The sequence below is a fragment of the Oncorhynchus nerka genome, linkage group LG12 (genome assembly GCF_034236695.1).
Source record: "Oncorhynchus nerka isolate Pitt River linkage group LG12, Oner_Uvic_2.0, whole genome shotgun sequence".
NCBI classification, from domain to species: Eukaryota; Metazoa; Chordata; class Actinopteri; order Salmoniformes; family Salmonidae; genus Oncorhynchus; species Oncorhynchus nerka.
In genome coordinates, this window is record NC_088407.1 from 86,978,968 (window position 1) to 87,002,976 (window position 24,009).

The window sequence follows — 24,009 nt, forward strand, 5'->3', positions numbered from 1 at the left end:
CTGTCTCCTTCAGAGGACCTGATCCTCTCCTGTCTCCTTCAGAGGACCTGATCCTCTCCTGTCTCCTTCAGAGGACCTGATCCTCTCCTGTCTCCTTCAGAGGACCTGTCCTCTCCTCTCTCCTTCAGAGGACCTGTCCTCTCCTCTCTCCTTCAGAGGACCTGTCCTCTCCCCTCTCCTTCAGAGGACCTGTCCTCTCCTCTCTCCTTCAGAGGACCTGTCCTCTCCTGTCTCCTTCAGAGGACCTGATCCTGTCCTGTCTCCTTCAGAGGACCTGATCCTCTCCTCTCTCCTTCAGAGGACCTGATCCTCTCCTCTCTCCTTCAGAGGACCTGATCCTCTCCTGTCTCCTTCAGAGGACCTGATCCTCGCCTGTCTCCTTCAGAGGACCTGATCCTCTCCTGTCTCCTTCAGAGGACCTGATCCTCTCCTGTCTCCTTCAGAGGACCTGATCCTCTCCTGTCTCCTTCAGAGGACCTGTCCTCTCCTGTCTCCTTCAGAGGACCTGATCCTCTCCTCTCTCCTTCAGAGGACCTGTCCTCTCCTCTCTCCTTCAGAGGACCTGTCCTCTCCCCTCTCCTTCAGAGGACCTGTCCTCTCCTCTCCTGTCTCCTTCAGAGGACCCGTCCTCTCCTCTCTCCTTCAGAGGACCTGATCCTCTCCTCTCTCCTTCAGAGGACCTGATCCTCTCCTGTCTCCTTCAGAGGACCTGATCCTCTCCTGTCTCCTTCAGAGGACCTGTCCTCTCCTCTCTCCTTCAGAGGACCTGTCCTCTCCCCTCTCCTTCAGAGGACCTGTCCTCTCCTGTCTCCTGTCTCCTTCAGAGGACCCGTCCTCTCCTCTCTCCTTCAGAGGACCTGATCCTCTCCTCTCTCCTTCAGAGGACCTGATCCTCTCCTGTCTCCTTCAGAGGACCTGATCCTCTCCTGTCTCCTTCAGAGGACCTGATCCTCTCCTCTCTCCTTCAGAGGACCTGATCCTCTCCTGTCTCCTTCAGAGGACCTGTCCTCTCCTCTCTCCTTCAGAGGACCTGTCCTCTCCTCTCTCCTTCAGAGGACCTGTCCTCTCCTGTCTCCTTCAGAGGACCTGTCCTCTCCTCTCTCCTTCAGAAGACCTGATCCTCTCCTGTCTCCTTCAGAGGACCCGTCCTCTCCTGTCTCCTTCAGAGGACCTGTCCTCTCCTGTCTCCTGTCTCCTTCAGAGGACCTGTCCTCTCCTGTCTCCTTCAGAGGACCTGTCCTCTCCTGTCTCCTTCAGAGGACCTGTCCTCTCCTCTCTCCTTCAGAGGACCTGTCCTCTCCTGTCTCCTTCAGAGGACCTGTCCTCTCCTGTCTCCTTCAGAGAACCTGTCCTCTCCTGTCTCCTTCAGAGGACCTGTCCTCTCCTGTCTCCTGTCTCCTTCAGAGGACCTGTCCTCTCCTGTCTCCTTCAGAGGACCTGTCCTCTCCTGTCTCCTTCAGAGGACCTGTCCTCTCCTGTCTCCTTCAGAGGACCTGTCCTCTCCTCTCTCCTTCAGAGGACCTGTCCTCTCCTGTCTCCTTCAGAGGACCTGTCCTCTCCTGTCTCCTTCAGAGAACCTGTCCTCTCCTGTCTCCTTCAGAGGACCAGTCCTCTCCTGTCTCCTTCAGAGGACCTGTCCCCTCCTCTCTCCTTCAGAGGACCCGTCCCCCCCACGTTGTTGGGGGAAGGAGGAGACGTTGTTGGGTAATCACGTAATAGTGTACTAGACTGTAGGATGGAATCACATAATAGAGTACTAGACTGTAGGATGTAATCACGTAATAGAGTACTAGACTGTAGGATGTAATCACGTAATAGAGTACTAGACTGTAGGATGTAATCACGTAATAGAGTACTACTATTCTGCCCTTGAGTTGCGTTCCCATGCAAAACTAGACAGATAGCTAACAACTAAGTCTTCAATAAAACTCCCAAGGCGTGTCTTTTCTTGAATGAATATATTGAAAACGTTTATGTTGTGAAACTGCAAAATACAGAAAAGAATATACTTTAGTGTTCAATTCACACCGACATACTGTAGCTGTACATTAAACATTTGAAGTTGCATAAATACAAAGCACGCGCTAAGGTACCATGCATCTGGCATGATGCCAAACCATATAGCTAATTGTTAACCATATGGTAATTGCTCCTTTCATTACTCTAATAATGTATAACCATCTATGTAGAATAACAAAGCATATTACACTAGAAACAGTAACAAAACTACAGTATTGTATATTTTACTATTCGTTTGCATGACGCATGAGCAAAGTAATACAGCTAACGACATACATTAAAGGCATTGCAATTTGTGAGTAAATGCAACCAACATTGATATGTAAGAAACTCTATCAATAACAAGATTATCATCATTAGCTAAATGCTTGAATCGAACTTACAAACAAATATTTTTCCAAGGCTGAAGCGTGACAAGAAATAACTACATTGAAAGACCTGCACCGTAGCGTTCTTTGTAGCTGCTTCTATGCGTGCAAAACAAATTCTGAACTTCCCGTTTGCGTCGTCTTTCTATGTACCAGAAAGCGCCACTAGGGGGCAAATAACACCATTGAACACAATGTAAATCCAATTTAACCATTGTAATAAAATAATCTGTTACCTTCTAACAGGATGGCAGCACAACTACACTGTAGGATGTAATCACATAATAGAGTACTAGACTGTAGGATGTAATCACATAATAGAGTACTAGACTGTAGGATGGAATCACATAATAGAGTACTAGACTGTAGGATGTAATCACATAATAGAGTACTAGACTGTAGGATGGAATCACATAATAGAGTACTAGACTGTAGGATGGAATCACATAATAGAGTACTAGACTGTAGGATGGAATCACATAATAGAGTACTAGACTGTAGGATGGAATCACATAATAGAGTACTAGACTGTAGGATGGAATCACATAATAGAGTACTAGACTGTAGGATGGAATCACATAATAGAGTACTAGACTGTAGGATGGAATCACATAATAGAGTACTAGACTGTAGGATGGAATCACATAATAGAGTACTAGACTGTAGGATGGAATCACATAATAGAGTACTAGACTGTAGGATGGAATCACATAATAGAGTACTAGACTGTAGGATGGAATCACATAATAGAGTACTAGACTGTAGGATGGAATCACATAATAGAGTACTAGACTGTAGGATGGAATCACATAATAGAGTACTAGACTGTAGGATGGAATCACATAATAGAGTACTAGACTGTAGGATGGAATCACATAATAGAGTACTAGACTGTAGGATGGAATCACATAATAGAGTACTAGACTGTAGGATGGAATCACATAATAGAGTACTAGACTGTAGGATGGAATCACATAATAGAGTACTAGACTGTAGGATGGAATCACATAATAGAGTACTAGACTGTAGGATGGAATCACATAATATGGAATCACATAATAGAGTACTAGACTGTAGGATGGAATCACATAATAATAGAGTACTAGACTGTAGGATGGAATCACATAATAGAGTACTAGACTGTAGGATGGAATCACATAATAGAGTACTAGACTGTAGGATGTAATCACATAATAGAGTACTAGACTGTAGGATGTAATCACATAATAGAGTACTAGACTGTAGGATGGAATCACATAATAGAGTACTAGACTGTAGGATGGAATCACATAATAGAGTACTAGACTGTAGGATGGAATCACATAATAGAGTACTAGACTGTAGGATGGAATCACATAATAGAGTACTAGACTGTAGGATGGAATCACATAATAGAGTACTAGACTGTAGGATGGAATCACATAATAGAGTACTAGACTGTAGGATGGAATCACATAATAGAGTACTAGACTGTAGGATGGAATCACATAATAGAGTACTAGACTGTAGGATGGAATCACATAATAGAGTACTAGACTGTAGGATGGAATCACATAATAGAGTACTAGACTGTAGGATGTAATCACATAATAGAGTACTAGACTGTAGGATGGAATCACATAATAGAGTACTAGACTGTAGGATGGAATCACATAATAGAGTACTAGACTGTAGGATGGAATCACATAATAGAGTACTAGACTGTAGGATGGAATCACATAATAGAGTACTAGACTGTAGGATGGAATCACATAATAGAGTACTAGACTGTAGGATGGAATCACATAATAGAGTACTAGACTGTAGGATGGAATCACATAATAGAGTACTAGACTGTAGGATGGAATCACATAATAGAGTACTAGACTGTAGGATGGAATCACATAATAGAGTACTAGACTGTAGGATGGAATCACATAATAGAGTACTAGACTGTAGGATGGAATCACATAATAGCAATTAACTAGTAACAATAATAAACTAGTAATACATACAGATACATCCAGGTAATAATGAGCTCCAAAAGATGACAGAAACGGTTAAAAACACTAACTTTTGGTCCACTGGACAGTTTGCACCAGTTAGTTTTTGTTTCCGGCGTACATCACCTGTTGCTCGGGTTTACATCCTGACAAAAAAACAGACGAGATGAAATCTCTGTGGGTCAAACTAAAACCCAACTATAGGCATGTCTTAAATCAATTCAATGTGACACACAACATACAAAAGTATGTGGACACCCCTTCAAAATGAGTGGATTCGGGCTATTTCAGCCACATCCGTTGCTGACAGGTGTATAAAACCGAGCGCACAGCCATGCAATCTCCATAGACAGACATTGGCTGTAGAATGGCCCTTACTGAAGAGCTCAGTGACTTTCAACATGGCTCCGTCATAGGATGCCACCTTTCCAACAAGTCAAATGGTCAGAATACTGCCCTGCTAGAACTGCCCCGGCCAACTGTAAGTGCTGTTATCGTGAAGTGGAAATGTCTAGGAGCAACAACGGCTCAGCCACGAAGTGGTAGGCCACACAAGCTCACAGAACGGTTTCGCCAAGTGCTGAAGTGCGTAGCTCGTAAAAATCATCTGTCCTCTGTTGCAACACTCACTACCGCATTCCAAACTGCCTCAGGAAGCAACGTCAGCACAATAACGGTTCATCAGGAGCTTCATGTAATGGATTTCCATGGCAGAGCAGCCGCACACAAGCCTAAGATCACCATGTGCAATGCCAAGCATTGGGCTGGAGTGGTGTAAAGCTCGCCGCCATTGGACTCTGGAGCAGTGGAAACACGTTCTCTGGAGTGATGAACCACACTTCACCATCTGGCAGTCTGACAGACAAATCTGGGTTTGGCTGATGCCAGGAGAACGCTACTTGCCCGAATACATAGTGCCAACTGTAAAGTTTGGTGGAGGAGGAATAAATGTCTGGGGCTGTTTTTCATGGTTCGGGCCCCTTAGTTCCAGTGAAGGGAAATCTTAACGCTACAGCATACAATGACATTCTAGACAATTCTGTGCTTCCAACTTTGTAGCAACAGTTTGGGGAAGACCCTTTCCTGTTTCAGCATGACAATGCCCCCGTGCACAAAGCGAGGTCCATACAGAAATGGTTTGTCGACATCAGTGTGGAAGAACTTGACTGGGCTGCACAGAGCCCTGACCTCAACCCCATCAAACACCTTTGGAATTAATTGTTATGCAGACTGCAAGCCAGGCCTAATCGCCCAACATCAATGTCCGACCTCACTAATGCTCTTTTCCAAACATTACTTTTCTGGGCCTGCCTTCTCTTTATTTTCATTCTCTGCATTTCGCAGCTTTTCTCTGATTGAATTCATCTCCGACATTGCCACTTTAGCGTCCGTGGATCGATGTTAATTTGTTCTTCCCATTTGGCGAATGTCGTATTTGGAGCGTTTACAGTTTGGCTCTAAAGCTTATGCACCATTGCCAGATAACCTAAAATAGTTCAAGAAAAACCTCAATGTAGGCTACAGATATAAAATGCACAATAATTATTCATTGCTGGATTTTTTAAGGTATAGTTTTCTCTTTATTCAACCCGCCATGTCATCCACACAATATTACTGGCCCTAAAGCCGCCCGCCCCTGCTAATCGGCGAGTTATGAGTCAATCCGCACATCACTACGGAACACTATCATTCAACACACCTCATCTGCAGTAAAATCTCGTACATCTCTGCAGCTGCCACCACAACATCTATATTCTGTGATTTAGGTTCCATTTCTGCGGTACAGTTGATAACCATGACTATGAAGCCAAGTTTACTGAAACACATGATCTCCAGCGAACAAAACAGTATACCGCACCACGCAAATAGGCAGTCTTTCAATTGACATATTTTCGCATCAATTCATACTGTACTAATTGAGTTTTACTCATATAAAGTTGAGGGGGAAAAAGGTAGATTTACTTATTTTATTCTTTAAAAATTTTTTTTTTTACTCTGCGGTAATCTTCAATTGCTGACTCGCTTAAATTCAAGAAAATGCATGTGACTCTGGAACGCACCCATTTGGTTCCACCCGTTGACGTCATATTCGAGGCGTGTGCAGACTGTGCACTTGCTTTCAGGAGTTTTGTACAGTATTTTTAATCTCAACCTGGTACATTCTTTTTGTATCTAACTTTAGGATTTGTTGAAAGACGTCCCTCTTTTGTCGAGGTAACGTTGAATAATCTAGCTACCGTACTTTTAAAACATGTCTTGATTGTACTTTGATCGTTGAACATTATAAATATGTCTAATCAGCTAGCTAGCTAGTGTTTGCTAGCTAGTTAACTACGTAAGTGTACATCGAGCCACTAGCCACGCCGCTAGCTTCTAGCTTTCTGTATGTGTGCAACACTAACCAGCCTGTAATCCATCCAGTTGAATAAAAAGCTTATAGCTAGGTAGCTTGTGATAGCTAGCCAGCTAACTAGCTACTTCAGCCTGTTATATGTCAAGTGATGGTCTATGGTTAGCTTCAGACCTAACAACTTTATATTACCCCCATTACCTTTCAGGACATGGATTTCTCGGTGAGTTATTTTTATCAATCAAGTTTATCATCAATGTATACTTTTTATTTAAGCTGGTAAATGTGTTGGTGACGATCATGGTACCAATGAAAGTTCCTTTCTGGTATGCAGCTGGCAGATGCCATAGCGGACGATGTCCCGGGCCAAGCTGAGAAAGCGAGTAACCCCAACCCAACCGCCCCTCCTCCTCCCACTAACCCAGGATGGCCTGGTGCAGCTCCTGGAGCCCCAACACAGCCCTCTGCTCCTGGGGGATTCCCTGGGGGGCCACAGTCTGGTCCAGGGGCCCCAGGGCAGTTCCCTGGAAGTCAAGGGCCCTTCTCTTCTGGTCCCGGAGCCCCAGGGCAGTATCCTGGAGCTCCCTCTGCCCCCGGTGGGTTCCCGCCCGGACCAGGGGTACCGGGACAGTACCCAGCCGGGCCCGGAGCACCGGGACAGTACCCAGCCGGGCCCGGAGCGCCGGGACAGTACCCAGCCGGACCCGGAGCACCGGGACAGTTCCCTGGACAGTTCCCCCCTGGTGGGACCCCCGGTCATTTCCCTGGAGGCCCAATGCAGTACCCATCTGAACCCTTCCAGACTAGCCCTGGAGCACCCCCAGGACCCTACCCTAACGTGCCTTACCCAGGAGCCCAGCCTGGTGGGGGGATGTATGGGCCTGGAGGTCCAGGAGCTGCCTTCCCCCCTGGAGGAGGCACCTTCCCTGGGTTCCCTGGTGGGGCCTTCCCTCCAATCCCCCCTGGATCATGGAGTCCTGGGGGCGGTGGAGTTTTCCCTCCCCAGCCCGGTCACCCTGGCTCTTTCGGTCCAGGTCCCATGGGACCATACGGGGGATCGGCAGCTCCAGGAGGCATGTTGGTGAGTAAATACATGATTTTAAAACGCTACACATTTGCTTCCTTCCTGGTGCATTTCTATCCTCTGCTTCCCTGTACAGACAGTGTGGCTCTTTGGAGGGGTTTCTAGCCTTGTGTGACCATCCCGATCTCACCAGCTTACACTGAGTGCAATGGTCAGGATGGTGGATCAGGCTAGGGATTTGCTGCAGGGCTGGGGGGGAATGCTGTTGATATTCTAGATACTGCAATAGCATTATATTGGTCTGAGGGCTACGTTTTAGTGTCACTACTGACCACTCTGGACGTGGTAACTAATAATAACAATCGATTGGATTTATATGGTGCTTTTCCAGTGCAGTAATTGGGGTGAAGTACTGTGGTATCTTTTAAAATGTGCACTTTTACATTAGATATGTTGATAAGACAGTTTACACCTGTTATTGTATTATTCCTGAGACACTTCCGGTAGTGCATCTGATGACGACGACATGTCATGTAAATATAACGTCTGTTTCAGCCGGTGCCGTACGAACTGCCTCTCCATGCTGGCATCATGTCCAGGCTGTTGATCACCATTGTAGGGGAACCCATTGTTGGAGGAGAAAGGTAGGTACTCACACACACCATTCATTCATCCATCCATCCATTAATGAATTAATCCATTCATTTATCTGTTCATTTGTTTGTGCATTTATCCATTCATTCATTCATTTGCACATTCATTCATACACCTTACCTTATCAAAAGCATGGTCTTTATGTACAGCGCCTTCAGCAAGTATTCAGACATCTTGACTATTTCCATGTTTTGTTACGTTACAGCCTTATTCTAAAATGGATTCAATAAAAAAAAACATCCTCATCAATCCGACATCACAATACCCCATAATGACATCACAATATCCCATAATGACATCACAATACCCCATAATGACATCACAATATCCCATAATGACATCACAATACCCCATAATGACATCACAATACCCCATAATGACATCACAATATCCCATAATGACATCACAATATCCCATAATGACATCACAATACCCCATAATGACATCACAATATCCCATAATGACATCACAATACCCCATAATGACATCACAATATCCCAGAATGACATCACAATATCCCATAATGACATCACAATATCCCATAATGACATCACAATACCCCATAATGACATCACAATATCCCATAATGACATCACAATATCCCATAATGACATCACAATACCCCATAATGACATCACAATACACCATAATGACATCACAATATCCCATAATGACATCACAATATCCCATAATGACATCACAATACCCCATAATGACATCACAATATCCCATAATGACATCACAATATCCCATAATGACATCACAATACCCCATAATGACATCACAATATCCCATAATGACATCACAATATCCCATAATGACATCACAATACCCCATAATGACATCACAATACCCCATAATGACATCACAATATCCCATAATGACATCACAATACCCCATAATGACATCCATAATGACAATATCCCATAATGACATCACAATATCCCATAATGACATCACAATACCCCATAATGACATCACAATACCCCATAATGACATCACAATATCCCATAATGACATCACAATATCCCATAATGACATCACAATACCCCATAATGACATCACAATATCCCATAATGACATCACAATACCCCATAATGACATCACAATATCCCATAATGACATCACAATATCCCATAATGACATCACAATATCACAATATCCCATAATGACATCACAATATCCCATAATGACATCACAATACCCCATAATGACAAAGTGAAAACAGGTTTTTGGAAATGTTTGCAAATGTATTAAAAATAAAAAAAAACATAAATATCTTATTTACATAAGTATTCGGACCCTTTGCTATGAGACTCGGAATTGAGCGCAGATGCATCCTGTGTCCATTGATCATCCTTGAGATGTTTATACTTGATTGGAGTCCACCTGTGGTAAATTATATTTATTGGTGCAAAAACCAAGCCATGAGGTCAAAGGAATTGTCCGTACAGCTCCGAGACAACCCGATGGTCACTCTGACAGAGCTCCAGAGTTCCTCTGTGGAGATTGGAGAACCTTCCAGAAGGACAACCATCTCTGCAGCACCCCACCAATTATGTCTTTATGGTAGAGTGGCCAGACGGAAGCCACTCCTCAGTAAAAAGCACATGACGGCCTGCTTGGAGTTTGCCAAAAGGCACCTAAAGACTTTCAGACCATGAGAAACAAGATTCTCTGGTCTGATTAAACCAAGATTGAACTCTTTGGCCTCAATGCCAAGCGTCACGTCTGGAGGAAACCTGGCACCATACCCACGGTGAAACATGGTGGTGGCAGCATCATGCTGTGGGGATGTTTTTCAGCGGCAGGGACTGGGCGACTTGTCAGGATCAAGGCAAAGAGGAACAGAGCAAAGTGTAGAGAGATCCTTGATGAAAACCTGCTCCAGAGCACTCAGGACCTCAGACTGGGGCGAAGGTTCACCTTCCAACAGGACAACGATCCTAAGCACACTGGCAAGACAACGCAGGAGCGGCTTCGGGACAAGTCTCTGAATGTCTTTGAGTGGCCCAGCCAGGGTCCGGACTTGAACCTGATCAAACATCTCTGGAAAGACCTAAAATAGCTGTCCAGCAACGCTCCCCATTCAACCTGACAGAGCTTGAGAGGATCTGCAGAGAAGAATGGGAGAAACTCCCCAAATACAGGTGTGCCAAGCTTGCAGCATCATACCCAAGAAGACTTGGCTGTAATCGCTGCCAAAGGTGCTTCAACAAAGTACTGAGTAAAGGGTCTGAATACTCATGTAAATGTGATATTTCAGTTTAATTTATTTGATAAATTAGCTAAAATGTCTAAAACCTGTTTTTGCTTTATCATTATCGGGTATTGTGTGTAGATTGATGAGGGGGCCAAAAAATATTTAATCTGTTTTAGAATAAGGCTGTAATGTATATCAAAATGTGGAAAATGTCAAGGGGTCTGAATACTTTCCTAAGGCCCTGTATATCCATTCATACTCCTTATCTATAGTCAAATGCATGGTCTTTATGTATATTGGTGATGATAAATTAAAACAGTTTGTTTTTTTTATTCCAGGTTCCATGTTGACTTTTTAAAAGAGGAGGATGAGGAGGACGATGAAGAGGTTGTATTCCACCTCAACCCTCGTTTCTATGAACAACAGGTTGTCCGTAACTCCCACCTGGATGGATGTTGGGGTCCAGAGGAGAGAGATGGAGGCTTCCCCTTCGTTCCTGGACAACGTTTTGAGGTACAGTAGGGTTGGGGCAGAGCAGGTTTGGGGTCCCCTGGTGTTTTGAGGTACAGTATTGAGCAGGGTTGGGGTCCCCTGGTGTTTTGAAGTACAGTATTGAGCAGGGTTGGGGTCCCCTGGTGTTTTGAGGTACAGTATTGAGCAGGGTTGGGGTCCCCTGGTGTTTTGAGGTACAGTATTGAGCAGGGTTGGGGTCCCCTGGTGTTTTGAGGTACAGTATTGAGCAGGGTTGAGGTCCTCTGGTGTTTTGAGGTACAGTATTGAGCAGGGATGGGGTCCCCTGGTGTTGTTATGTGGGTAGAGAATGTCAACCATTAAAAATAAAGTAGTGACATTACTTATATAGATGATGTACTGTGACCTCAACTACAGATAATCACTTACCTGTACTGTAAATTAATGACAATTTCTAATACATTTTTCATATTTGAACACAAATGTTATTTGATTTCTGAGTTGTTATTGTGACTGTCCCCCCCTGCAGCTGAAGGTGCTAGTGGAAGAGGACTCGTTTAAAGTAGCCGTGGACGGGAACCATTGTCTGGAGTATGAGCACAGAGCCGGAGGGTTTGAGGACGTCACCCTGCTACGTGTGGTGGGGGATGTCACTCTCTACAGCGTGGCCCCAAGCATGATCTAACACTCCAGAGAGACTACCGCCCAGTCCCAAATGGCACCCTATTCCGATAGGCTCTTGTCAAAAAAAAGTAGTGCACTACATAGGGAATAGGGTGCCATATAGGGTTCTGGTCAAAAGTAGTGCACTACATAGGGAATTGGGTGCCATTTGGGATGTAAAGTCCAGTTCACTTCACCTGACTGACACTGTGGCCAATGATCTGGATGGGGGGGTGGTGTAGCTCACATACCTCTTTTCACACTACCGTGCTGAACCAAACTGTGCTAGCTAGCATGGTTCCAGCAGCTGTGGCAGATGAGTAACCAGGCCCGGCTCGGGTTTAGCTCCGTGGTGTGAAAAGCCCTACACAGCATGTCCTGTAGGCTATAGGTAAAAAAAGAGATCTAATTATTTGACTGTGTCATTTAAAACGTGGTAGTAATCTATACAAATGAGGACAAGGAACTAGGCTATGTAACAGTATCGGAGAAGGAGATATCTGCTTTTTAACGGCAGTTCTAGGGAACGTAACCATATTTATTCTGCATGAAATGTCTCAAGGACAAAAGGGGGCGTGTCCTTTTAGCATTTCACAATGTTGTCATGACGGCAGCAAAGTAGACTGTATATTGTTTTTGTATGTCTATAATTACAAATGAGCCTTTCAGGGTTATGATGCATGTTGTGTGTGTAACCAATGGACTGAACATCCGTGTAGCTTTTGCTTTGAAACACTTTATTCTATTGCAATGCTGTCTGCAAGGCTGAATGGACATGGACTAGAAGGATAGAGAGAGAGCCTCTGTGGACTGTAAACTGGTCTAGGGTTCATTTAGCTAAGATCATAACAAACATGTTTAGACATTTTACAGTATTAATCCTCTAGGTCTCGCCGATTTTTAAAGGTCCGTTAATTTAAAGGTCCGTTAAATGTTATGAAGTAGTCAGATCTGCAGCTCAAATGAAATGTAAACTGTCTGTAGCTAAATCAATGTATCACTTTGTAGATGTTTACCAAAGACTTAAGTATTATTTTCAAAATGAAGTTTTGTCAATAAAGAATGAAGAGAGCTGATACATTCTATGACTAGTTATCTATCAGTGGTTTCTTTTTCAGAAACTGCCTAGACGCTGATCTTGGGTCAGTTTGTGGATTTGACCCATTAATGGAGTCGGGAAGGAGAAGCTGTTCCTAGATCTGTACCGGGGGAAACCTTGAGCGCTGATCGTTATGCCTTGTGATATTCTAATGAGCATTCATTCATAAGGAATACGCCCTGTGGATAGGCCAGGGGTGTAATCATTAGTCCTAAACGTTTTGCAATGGAAATCGTTCACTCCAAATGGAAAACGTTTTGCAAATGAAAACTAGTTTCTATTGGACAAATTCAGTTAGGTCCCGCCCCGTTTTGTCCTTTTGGTTCTGTTTGGTTCCTAGTGAATTACATCCCAGGTTGAGAACCACTGGTTGACAAGCTGTTTTTCCTTTTCTTGCGCTTCGGGACACAGGGTCAATGCGCACAATTAGTACGCAGCATCATCTGGATATCTGTGCAACACATGTTCAACATTCACCTTCTGCTACCCTTTCTGTCAAAGCCTTCGTTACGCATATAGTTTGACGCATACCTTAAATAAATCCAACGTACACACCACGCAGCGTGTCATTCTGGTGTGCCAAAAATACACTGTGTGTGTGTTAGGAGTGGTGGCTATAGTACATAACTCACTTGCATTGCACTTTTGGAAACCTCTGTTTCCTGTTTGCACTTGACCGATAGAAACATTTCTGTTTGGTTCAATCAAAAGTCATGATAAGTTAAGAGCAGTAGATTGATGACCCGTCTGGGAAGTGTAGTTGTTGTAGTCCATCAGAGGGCAGCAAACTGCAGGAAGAGGACGAGGCAGGCAGCAGAGACACACACACACACAACTCCTGCATGAGTTCACCTTCACATTTATAACTACCCCCCCTCCCCAAAAAACAGCTATTTAGCTTGTCCTTTGGGATTTCCTTACATCATGAACGGGTCAGCAAAGTATACTGCGCCTACAGTGCTGGGTATACAGTTGAAAAGAGGACCACAAGGTAAGAAAATAGCTTTCAGTCTCATCTCCTGACAGCTACCTAGCTAGCTAGCTTGCAAACTGATGGCCTGGCTAACTAGGTAGCTAGCTCATAAGCTGTTGCTTGCTAGCTAGCTCAGCTGGCTGTCTTTTTTTAAAATTAAACTTTTGTCAACTTGGTATCTAATCTGGTCATTGCAAATAGGTTGCAACTTGAACGCCACCGATATTGAGTTTTCCACCTGTAGTTCACTGAGCCAAATGAGAATCGAGCTAGCAACTAGTTAGCTAATGTTAGTTAACTGATAGCCTCTACTCATTCAATGTTGTCGCAATAGCATTTCTCAGCTAATCAGAAGTGACAATCCGATCCCTGTACAGTAGTATTAGCTACCTCTCCTACCAATATTTAAAGTTTTAAGATTTTAGCCGTGAAAAAAAATAGTGTGTGTACTTGGCAAATCTTTGTCTCAGAACCATTTGTTCACAAGTTTTATGACATTATTTTACGACATTATTTATGACATGACTTTACGACATGACAAGAAGCATGACTGCATTTTTATAGGCTATTATTGGAGTGGTTATGATTGTACTTTGTCCCAAATAGATGCCAACATTCTAATCGGCAGACTTCCCATTCAGTCCACTCTAGAGGTCGACCTCTAGTCCACATCTCTCCGGACCTGTCTGCAACATATACTACTGGCTGCATTACCATAGTTACATTGCCTTCCCCATAGAATTAGAATGCTTTATATTTCTCTATGGCCTCTCCTTCTTTGAATATCCAGACAGTTATCAGTAGGCTGTTTCACTTTCACTTACTGTACTGTTCCCCCCCTCTCTCTCTCGCTTCCCTCTCTTCTCCCCCCCTCTCTCTTCCCTCTCTTCTCCCCCTCTCTCTTCACTCTCTTCTCCCCCCTCTCTCTTCACTCTCTTCTCCCCTCTCTCTCCACCCCTCTCTCTCTACCCCCCTTTCTCTCTCTCACTCACTGCCTCTCGCTCTCTCTCACTCACTGCCTCTCTCTCTCCCCCCCTCCTCCCCTCTCACTCTCTCTCTCTCTCTCTCTCACACACCCACTCACTCACTCACTGCCTCTCTCTCTCTCTCTCTCTCTCTCTCTCTCCAGGTCTGGGGTTTAACATCGTGGGAGGTCTGGACCAGCAGTATGTTCTGAATGACAGTGGGATCTATGTGGCCAAAATCAAACAGAATGGAGCTGCAGCATTGGATGGAAGATTACAAGAAGGAGACAAGATATTGGCGGTAAAGATAAAGATGGACTTTCAATTTTTGAGTTTGTCAAGCAGAAAACCTCTCCCCCACTAGCTCAACCGCTAGAGAGCCGACTAGTTTGGGGAGCAGAAAACCTCTCCCCCACTAGCTCAACCGCTAGAGAGCCGACTAGTGGACTAGCTTGGGGAGCAGAAAACCTCTCCCCCACTAGCTCAACCGCTAGAGAGCCGACTAGTGGACTAGCTTGGGGAGCAGAAAACCTCTCCCCCACTAGCTCAACCGCTAGAGAGCCGACTAGTTTGGGGAGCAGAAAACCTCTCCCCCACTAGCTCAACCGCTAGAGAGCCGACTAGTGGGGAGCAGAAAACCTCTCCCCCACTAGACTAGCCGACTAGTGGACTAGCTTGGGGAGCAGAAAACCTCTCCCCCACTAGCTCAACCGCTAGAGAGCCGACTAGTTTGGGGAGCAGAAAACCTCTCCCCCACTAGCTCAACCGCTAGAGAGCCGACTAGTGGACTAGCTTGGGGAGCAGAGTGGTTAGGAGGAGGAATGTGATGTTTGAATCAATAAATAAATTAATCAAATAGTCTATCTGGGGAAAATGTGTATTATGCTTGAGGTTTTAGCCATCTACTGCAGAAGACTCCAGTCTTATCTCTGGAAGGGAGATCCTAAATGAACTTATCGTGGTACAGTCTACTTTAGGTCTAGTGTTTGATCACATTAGTATGTATTAAGCTCTGTTTTGTCTTTATGTAGATAAATGGCCACAAGCTGGAGAACCTGTCACACAGTGCTGCTGTGGAGCTCTTCAGGTCAGCAGGAGAGGACGTGCAGCTACGCGTACAGCAGAGGGTGAGTGGGGGTCCGTTTTCACTCGTCTGGACCTTCTCAATCCGCCTGGGGCGGCAGGGTAGCCTAGTGGTTAGAGTGTAGGGGGGGCAGGGTAGCCTAGTGGTTAGAGTGGTGGGGCGGCAGGGTAGCCTAGTGGTTAGAGTGTAGGGGCGGCAGGGTAGCCTAGTGGTTAGAGTGGTGGGGCGGCAGGGTAGCCTAGTGGTTAGAGTGGTGGGGCGGCAGGGTAGCCTAGTGGTTAGAGTGGTGGGGCGGCAGGGTAGCCTGGTGGTTAGAGTGTAGGGGCGGCAGGGTAGCTTGGTGGTTAGAGTGTAGGGGCGGCAGGGTAGCCTGGTGGTTAGAGTGTAGGGGCGGCAGGGTAGCCTAGTGGTTAGAGTGTAGGGGCGGCAGGGTAGCCTAGTGGTTAGAGTGTAGGGGCGGCAGGGTAGCCTAGTGGTTAGAGTGTAGGGGCGGCAGGGTAGCCTAGTGGTTAGAGTGTAGAGGCGGCAGGGTAGCCTAGTGGTTAGAGTGTAGAGGCGGCAGGGTAGCCTAGTGGTTAGAGTGTAGAGGCGGCAGGGTAGCCTAGTGGTTAGAGTGTAGAGGCGGCAGGGTAGCCTAGTGGTTAGAGTGTAGAGGCGGCAGGGTAGCCTAGTGGTTAGAGTGTAGAGGCGGCAGGGTAGCCTAGTGGTTAGAGTGTAGAGGCGGCAGGGTAGCCTAGTGGTTAGAGTGTAGAGGCGGCAGGGTAGCCTAGTGGTTAGAGTGTAGAGGCGGCAGGGTAGCCTAGTGGTTAGAGTGGAGGCGGCAGGGTAGCCTAGTGGTTAGAGCGCTGGACTAGTAACCGGAAGGTTGCAAGTTCAAACCCCCGAGCTGACAAGGTACAAATCTGTCGTTCTGCCCCTGAACAGGCAGTTAACCCCGGTAGGCCGTCATTGAAAATAAGAATTTGTTCTTAACTGACTTGCCTGGTTAAATATATACATTAAAAAAATCAACCAACATCTTCGGCAGGTTTGGTCGTATTCATTAGGGAACATTGTAGCAAAGCGTTTTGCAGATAGCACCTACCTTTCCCCGTTTCACTTTTCGTGCCTACTGAACACACTGGGATGTGTTGTAACATGTCACTTTGTTGCCAGTGAAGTAGTCCCTCTTTCCCAACAGCCCACCATGGCCATGAATGGTCCCCCCAGTTCCAGACCTGACGGGGGCTCGTCTGTCTCCTCCTTGGGAATACTTGTGGCTGTCCTGGGAGCTGCTGCAGCCGTTACTGTCCTCTTCATGCGCTTCCAACCACAACTGAGGAGGCATTTTTAAACCCTATGTATCTTTCTCCTCCAATGCATTTTTAAAGGCAAAACCTAGGACTGAACACTTTGTTGAAGCCCCCCCCCCCAAAAAAAACCTAGGACTGAACACTTTGTTGAAGCCCCCCAAAACCTAGGACTGAACACTTTGTTGAAGCCCCCCCCCAAAGAGAAAATATACAGCACCAGTGAAAAGTTTGAACTCATCTACTCATTCAAGGGTTTTTTTCTTTATTTTTACTATTTTCTACATTGTAGAATAATAGTGAAGAAATCAAAACTATGAAATGTCACATATGGAATCATGTAGTAACCAAAAAAGTGTTAAACCAATCAAAATATATTTTATATTCTTCAAAGTAGTCACCCTTTGCCTTGTCAGCTTTGCACACTCTTGACATTCTCTCAACTAGCTTAACCTGGAATGCTTTTCCATCAGTCTTGAAGGAGTTCCCACATATGCTGAGCACTTGTTGGCTGCTTTTCCTTCACATCCCAAACCATCTCAATTGGGTTGATTGAGGTCGGGTGATTGTGGAGACCAGGTCATCTGATGCCGCACCATCACTCTCCTTCTTGGTCAAATAGCCCTTACGCAGCCTGAAGGTGTGTTGGGTCATTGTCCTGATGAAAAGCAAATGATAGTCCCACTAAGCGCAAACCAGATGAGATGGCGTATCGCTGCAGAATGCTGTGGTAGCCATGCTGGTTAAGTGTGCCTTTGAGTCAAAAAAAAATAGGGTCATCAGCAAAGCACCATCACACCTCCTCCTCCTCCATGCTTCACGGTGGGAACCACACATACGGAGATCATCCGTTCACCTACTCTGCATCTCACAAAGACACGGCGGTTGGTCTAATATCCATTGCTTGTGTTTCTTGGCCCAAGCAAGTCTCTTCTTCTTATTGGTGTCCTTTAGTAGTGGTTTCTTTGCAGCAATTCGACCATGAAGGCCTGATTCACGCAGTCTCCTCTGAACAGTTGATGTTGAGATGTGTCTGTTACTTGAACTCTGTGAAGCATTTATTTGGGCTGCCATTTCTGAGGCTGGTAACTCTAATGAATTTATCCTCTGCAGCAGAGGTAACTCTGGGTCTTCCTTTCCTGTGGCGGTCCTCATGGGAGCCAGTTTCATCATAGAGCTCGTTGGTTTTTGCGACTGCATTTGAAACTTTCAAAGTTCTTGAAGTTTTCCAGATTGACTGACATTCATGTCTTAAATTAATGATGGACTGTTGTTTCTCTTTGCTTATTTGAGCTGTTCTTGCCATAATGTGGACTTGGTCTTTTACCAAATAGGGCTCTCTTCTGTGTACCCACCCCTACCGTATTGGTTGAGAGAATGCCAAGAGGGTGCAAAGCTGTCATCAAGGCAAAGGGTGACTACTTTGAAGAATCTCAAATATAAAATGTATGTTGATTTAAGTTTATTAAAAAAAAAAATAATCAAGAAATGTTTGGTAACGACATGATTCCATGTGTGTTATTTCATAGTTCTGATGTCTTCACTATTATTCTACAATGTAGAAAATAGTCCAAATAAAGAAAAACCCTGTAATGAGTAGGTGTGTTCAAGCTTTTGACTGGTACTGTATATACATATATTTTTTTGTGATTACCAAAATGCTAAACTTTACTTTCTTGCTACAGGTATAACACCGACTAGATAATGAGAACTTTGTAATTGTACAAATAAATTAAAAAGATGTGCGCATGGCATTCCCTCTGCTGGGCAGAGCTGTGCTCCTCAGACAGAAGGACTTGGCTGACCTAAAAAGCTTATTTATCCCAAAGATATCGTTCTCTGTCAGGATAGAGATTTATTTGTAGAGTTTCTAGGCAGAGGTTGAGCCTGACTCACTCAAGGGGCCTGCCTGCTCACCAGTTTCCTGTTCTTACAGGGTGTTTTTGGAAACTGAAAGGCCATGTTGTGTTCAGTCACTCAGAGTAGCCTTTGTAACTGAATGGCTGATCTGTTTTTTTTTTGGTGAGCCAGTAGGCTGAGAACTCACTGGTACCCTGTGTTTTGATTTGTCCGTCTGTACAGATGCAAATTAGCTTTGTGTTTTGATTTGTCTGTCTGTACATATGCAAATTAGCTATGTGTTTTGATTTGTCCGTCTGTACAGATGCAAATTAGCTATGTGTTTTGATTTCATCATTCTTATGTTTATGTTTTGTCCCTCCTGTGGTTAAAATGTCTCTAATTGTACCAGAATCATTTCAGATTGAGTAGCTCTATATGTGTAAAGATAACATTTGAGTTTGAGGTTGAGAGGTGGTTCAGACTAGTCACATTGAGGCTCGTGATGGATGTTGAATCAGTGATGTGTTGTTAACATAGTAGCCTGGTCTCAGATCTGCTGTCTCCTCCTATAGCCTGGTCTCAGATCTGCTGTCTCCTCCTATAGCCTGGTCTAAGATCTGCTGTCTCCTCCTATAGCCTGGTCTCAGATCTGCTTTCTCCTCCTATAGCCTGGTCTCAGATCTGCTGTCTCCTCCTATAGCCTGGTCTAAGATCTGTTGTCTCCTCCTATAGCCTGGTCTCAGATCTGCTTTCTCCTCCTATAGCCTGGTCTCAGATCTGCTGTCTCCTCCTATAGCCTGGTCTCAGATCTGCTGTCTCATTCTATAGCCTGGTCTCAGATCTGTTGTCTCCTCCTATAGCCTGGTCTCAGATCTGCTGTCTCCTCCTATAGCCTGGTCTAAGATCTGCTGTCTCCTCCTATAGCCTGGTCTCAGATATGCTGTCTCCTCCTATAGCCTGGTCTCAGATCTGCTGTCTCCTCCTATAGCCTGGTCTCAGATCTGCTGTCTCCTCCTATGGCCTGGTCTCAGATCTGCTGTCTCATTCTATAGCCTGGTCTCAGATCTGCTGTCTCATTCTATAGCCTGGTCTCAGATCTGCAGTCTCATTCTATAGCCTGGTCTCAGATCTGTTGTCTCATTCTATAGCCTGGTCTCAGATCTGTTTGTGCTCTTGCCTACTCCACTGCTGTCCCTATCAAGACAAACTGTTTGGCGTGTTGACAAGGAGTTGACATGATGGCACAAACTGGCATCATCAGGCTACTATATAAATCAGGCGTCTCATTAGAATGTACAGTGATGACGGTTACGCTGTCCATGTTGTAAAGTAGGAGAGACATGTTTTTATATCTGTCTGGACTATGTCACTAATGTGTGTCCCTAAAAGAGAAATGTTATTTTAAATGTTTCCAGGTTCACATTGAGGCTGGTGTTATCTGTTAATCTAATCCATGTGGTGTGCATCACTTACACATTTAACAGCAGTAAGAGAATAGTTTTTATGGAAAAAGGGACATTTATCGCTTTATCTACTTTACTATTGTTTGCAAAGAAAGAAAACAAAATGTGACTTTCAAACAAATATGACTTTAAAAACAGACCGTTTGATGCTGTTTTGAAAGCCTTATGGAGCCATTAATTTAATCCTAAAGGTCCGATGCTGCCACCTAGTGGATGTTTAGCAGTCCTGCAGCTCATCCAATCACTGTAATAGAGGGGTGGATTGTGTATAAATCATTTTATTATTTTTTTTTGTCACCCTATTCCCTAAGTAGTGCACTACTTTTGACCAGAGTCCTATGTAGAGAATAGGGTGCCATTTGGTACTCAATCATGGTCGATGTTTAACATTTACATTCCATGTATTTTGTATAATCTGTATATAGGTGTGTGTCGTCACCCTACTGACCTTGTATGAAGCAAAAATAAGTACATTTTATATTATCCTATGAATGCCAATAAAGAGAGCTCAGGACAGTTGCACTTGGAGTAATGTCTGTTTCATGATGATCGGGGGTCTTGTTGGATTGGCGTCGTGCACCAGCGTGAATCATTGTCATGTACATTTTAGACTGTTCAAGCGTCTCCTTGGAAACGAGCCTGGAGTCGGGACACCCAACTGGGTTCCTAGCCAGCCGCTGAGTTGGAGCCAATTGATGTATAGGCTATATAATCATTCTGTATATAGGCCTCTGGTTGGCCCAGGCTATTGGGACACTTGACTGTCTGTTTACTTGAGTATAGAATATCACCTCTCAAATGGCATTGATTTGATTGAATTGATCGATTACTGTGGTGTTATAACCTTTCTGGGTTTACACTTCTCTACACACTGTCCATGAAACAATTTATCAAGCTAGAATGAAAATAGATGAAATGTCAGCAGAAATAAGCTGCCCTGTCCCATGTACTGGAATGTTTCTATATCAACATATGCACATAAAGGTATTCCCACGGCTATTTCTTGCATAATTAATTCTACAGACACAAAAAAAAAGATCCCACCATCTGTCGCCATTTCCTGTTTCCGTTAACCCCCATGTCGTCAGGTAAATTAATCCGCATTTAAACGGTTGGATGGAAACCTGGTTACTGCAGAGATTACAGTCATTCAGAGATTACAGTCATTGAGTACAGTCATTCAGTGTACAGTCATTCAGAGAGTACAGTAATTCAGAGATTACAGTAATTCAGAGATTACAGTCATTCAGAGATTAGTCATTCAGAGTACAGTCATTCAGAGATTACAGTCATTCGGTGTACAGTCATTCAGAGATTACAGTCATTCAGAGTACAGTCATTCAGAGATTACAGTCATTCGGTGTACAGTCATTCAGAGATTACAGTCATTCAGAGTACAGTCATTCAGAGATTACAGTCATTCGGTGTACAGTCATTCAGAGATTAGTCATTCAGAGTACAGTACTTCAGTGTACAGTCATTCAGAGATTACAGTCATTCAGAGATTAGTCATTCAGAGTACAGTCATTCAGTGAACAGTCATTCAGAGATTACAGTCATTCAGAGTACAGTCATTCAGTGTACAGTCATTCAGAGATTACAGTCATTCAGTGTACAGTCATTCAGAGATTACAGTCATTCAGTGTACAGTCATTCAGTGTACAGTCATTCAGTGAACAGTCATTCAGAGATCAGTCATTCAGTGAGCAGTCATTCCAACTGTTTTCAGTACACTAATATGTCTCTGAGTCAACAGTGTCTCTTCTGGTCCAAAGTAAAGTTCACCGATCCAGTTTCATACGGTACAAATTCATTGTCAAGGTTTCATTTAATCAAAAGCTGAGCAATACCAGACCAAACACATTGGTCTAGTATAGTGTATGTTAAGTTATTATTATTTTATTTATTTCACCTTTATTGAACCAGGTATGCCAGTTGAGAAAAAGTTATCATTTACAACTGCAACCTGGCCAAGATAAGCCAAAGCAGTTTGACGCAAACAACACAGAGTTACACATGGAATAAACAAAACATACAGTCAATAACACAGTAGAAAAAGGTATATATACAGTGTGTGCAAATAAGAGAGGCAAGGCAATAAATAGGCCATGATAGCGAAATAATTACAATATAGCAATTAAACACTGGAATGGTAGATGTGCAGAAGATGAGTGTGCAAGTAGAGATACTGGGGTGCAAAGGAGCAAGAATAATAAATACAGTATGGGGATGAGGTAGTAGGATGGGCTATTTACAGATGGGCTATGTACAGGTTCAGTGATCTGTGAGCTGCTCTGACAGCTGATGCCTAAAGTTAGTGAGGGAGATGGGAATCTCCAGCTTCAGTGATTTTTGCATTTCGTTCCAGTCATTGGCAGCAGATAACTGAAAGGAAAGGCGACCAAATGAGGAATTGGCTTTGGGGATGACCAGTGAGATATACCTGCTGGAGCACGTGCTACGGGTGGGTGCTGCTATGGTGACCAGTGAGCTGAGATAAGGCGGGGCTTTACCTAGCAGAGACTTATAGATGACTTGGAGCCAGTGGGTTTGGCAACGAATATGAAGCGAAGGCCAGCCAACGAGAGCATACAGGTCGCAATGGTGGGTAGTATATGGGGCTTTGGTGACAAAACGGATGGCACTGTGATAGACTGCATCCAATTTGCTGAGTAGAGTGTTGGAGGCTATTTTGTGAATGACATCGCCGAAGTCAAGGATCGGTAGGATAGTCAGTTTTACGTATGTTTGGCAGCAGGAGTGAAGGATGCTTTGTTGTGAAATAGAAAGCCGATTCTAGATTTAATTTTAGATTGGAGATGCTTAATGTGAGTCTGGAAGGAGAGTTTACAGTCTAGCCAGACACCTAGGTATTTGCAGTTGTCCACATATTCTAAGTCAGAACCGGTCCAGAGTAGTGATGCTGGACGGGCAGGCAGTTGTGGGCAGCAATCGGTTGAAAAGCATGCATTTAGTTTAACTTGCATTTAAGAGCAGTTGGAGGCCACGGAAGGAGAGTTGTATGGCATTGAAGCTCGTCTGGAGGTTAGGGTTAGTTAACAGTGTCCAAAGAAGGGCCAGAAGTATACAGAATGGTGTCGTCTGCTTAGAGGTGGATCAGAGAATCACCAGCAGCAAGAGCGACATCATTGATATATACAGAGAAGAGAGTCGGCTCGAGAACTGAACCCTGCGGCACCCCCATAGAGACTGCCAGAGGTCCGGACAACAGGCCCTCTGATTTGACACACTGAACTCTGTCTGAGAAGTAGTTGGTGAACCAGGCGAGGCAGTCATTTGAGAAACCAAGGCTGTTGAGTCTGCCGATAAGAATGTGGTGATTGACAGAGTCGAAAGCTTTGGCCAGGTCAATGAATACAGCTGCACAGTATTGTCTCTTATTGATGGTGGTTATGATATCGTTTAGGACTTTAAGCGTGGCTGAGGTGCACCCATGATCAGCTCTGAAACCAGATTGCATAGCGGCGAAGGTACAGTGGGATTCGAAATGGTCTGTTATCTGTTTGTTAACTTGGCTTTCGAAGACCTTAGAAAGGCAG

At 44.3% G+C, this 24,009-nt stretch overlaps 2 protein-coding genes across 2 annotated transcripts; both read left to right on the top strand.

Annotated features, from left to right (window-relative positions):
• The first annotated feature begins 6,437 nt into the window (after positions 1–6,437).
• LOC115115839 (galectin-3-like) lies at positions 6,438–12,810 on the top strand. Its single transcript, XM_029644324.2, has 6 exons — positions 6,438–6,583; positions 6,928–6,942; positions 7,054–7,800; positions 8,299–8,387; positions 10,939–11,113; positions 11,601–12,810. The coding sequence occupies exons 2-6, from the start codon at positions 6,931–6,933 to the stop codon at positions 11,754–11,756; spliced, it is 1,179 nt and encodes a 392-aa protein (XP_029500184.1). The 5' UTR covers positions 6,438–6,583; positions 6,928–6,930; the 3' UTR covers positions 11,757–12,810.
• A 771-nt stretch (positions 12,811–13,581) lies between these two features.
• LOC115115845 (synaptojanin-2-binding protein-like) lies at positions 13,582–20,968 on the top strand. Its single transcript, XM_065025912.1, has 4 exons — positions 13,582–13,824; positions 14,936–15,072; positions 15,803–15,898; positions 17,036–20,968. Exons 1-4 carry the CDS (start codon positions 13,758–13,760, stop codon positions 17,186–17,188), a joined length of 453 nt encoding a protein of 150 aa, XP_064881984.1. The 5' UTR covers positions 13,582–13,757; the 3' UTR covers positions 17,189–20,968.
• The last annotated feature ends 3,041 nt before the right edge of the window (positions 20,969–24,009 follow it).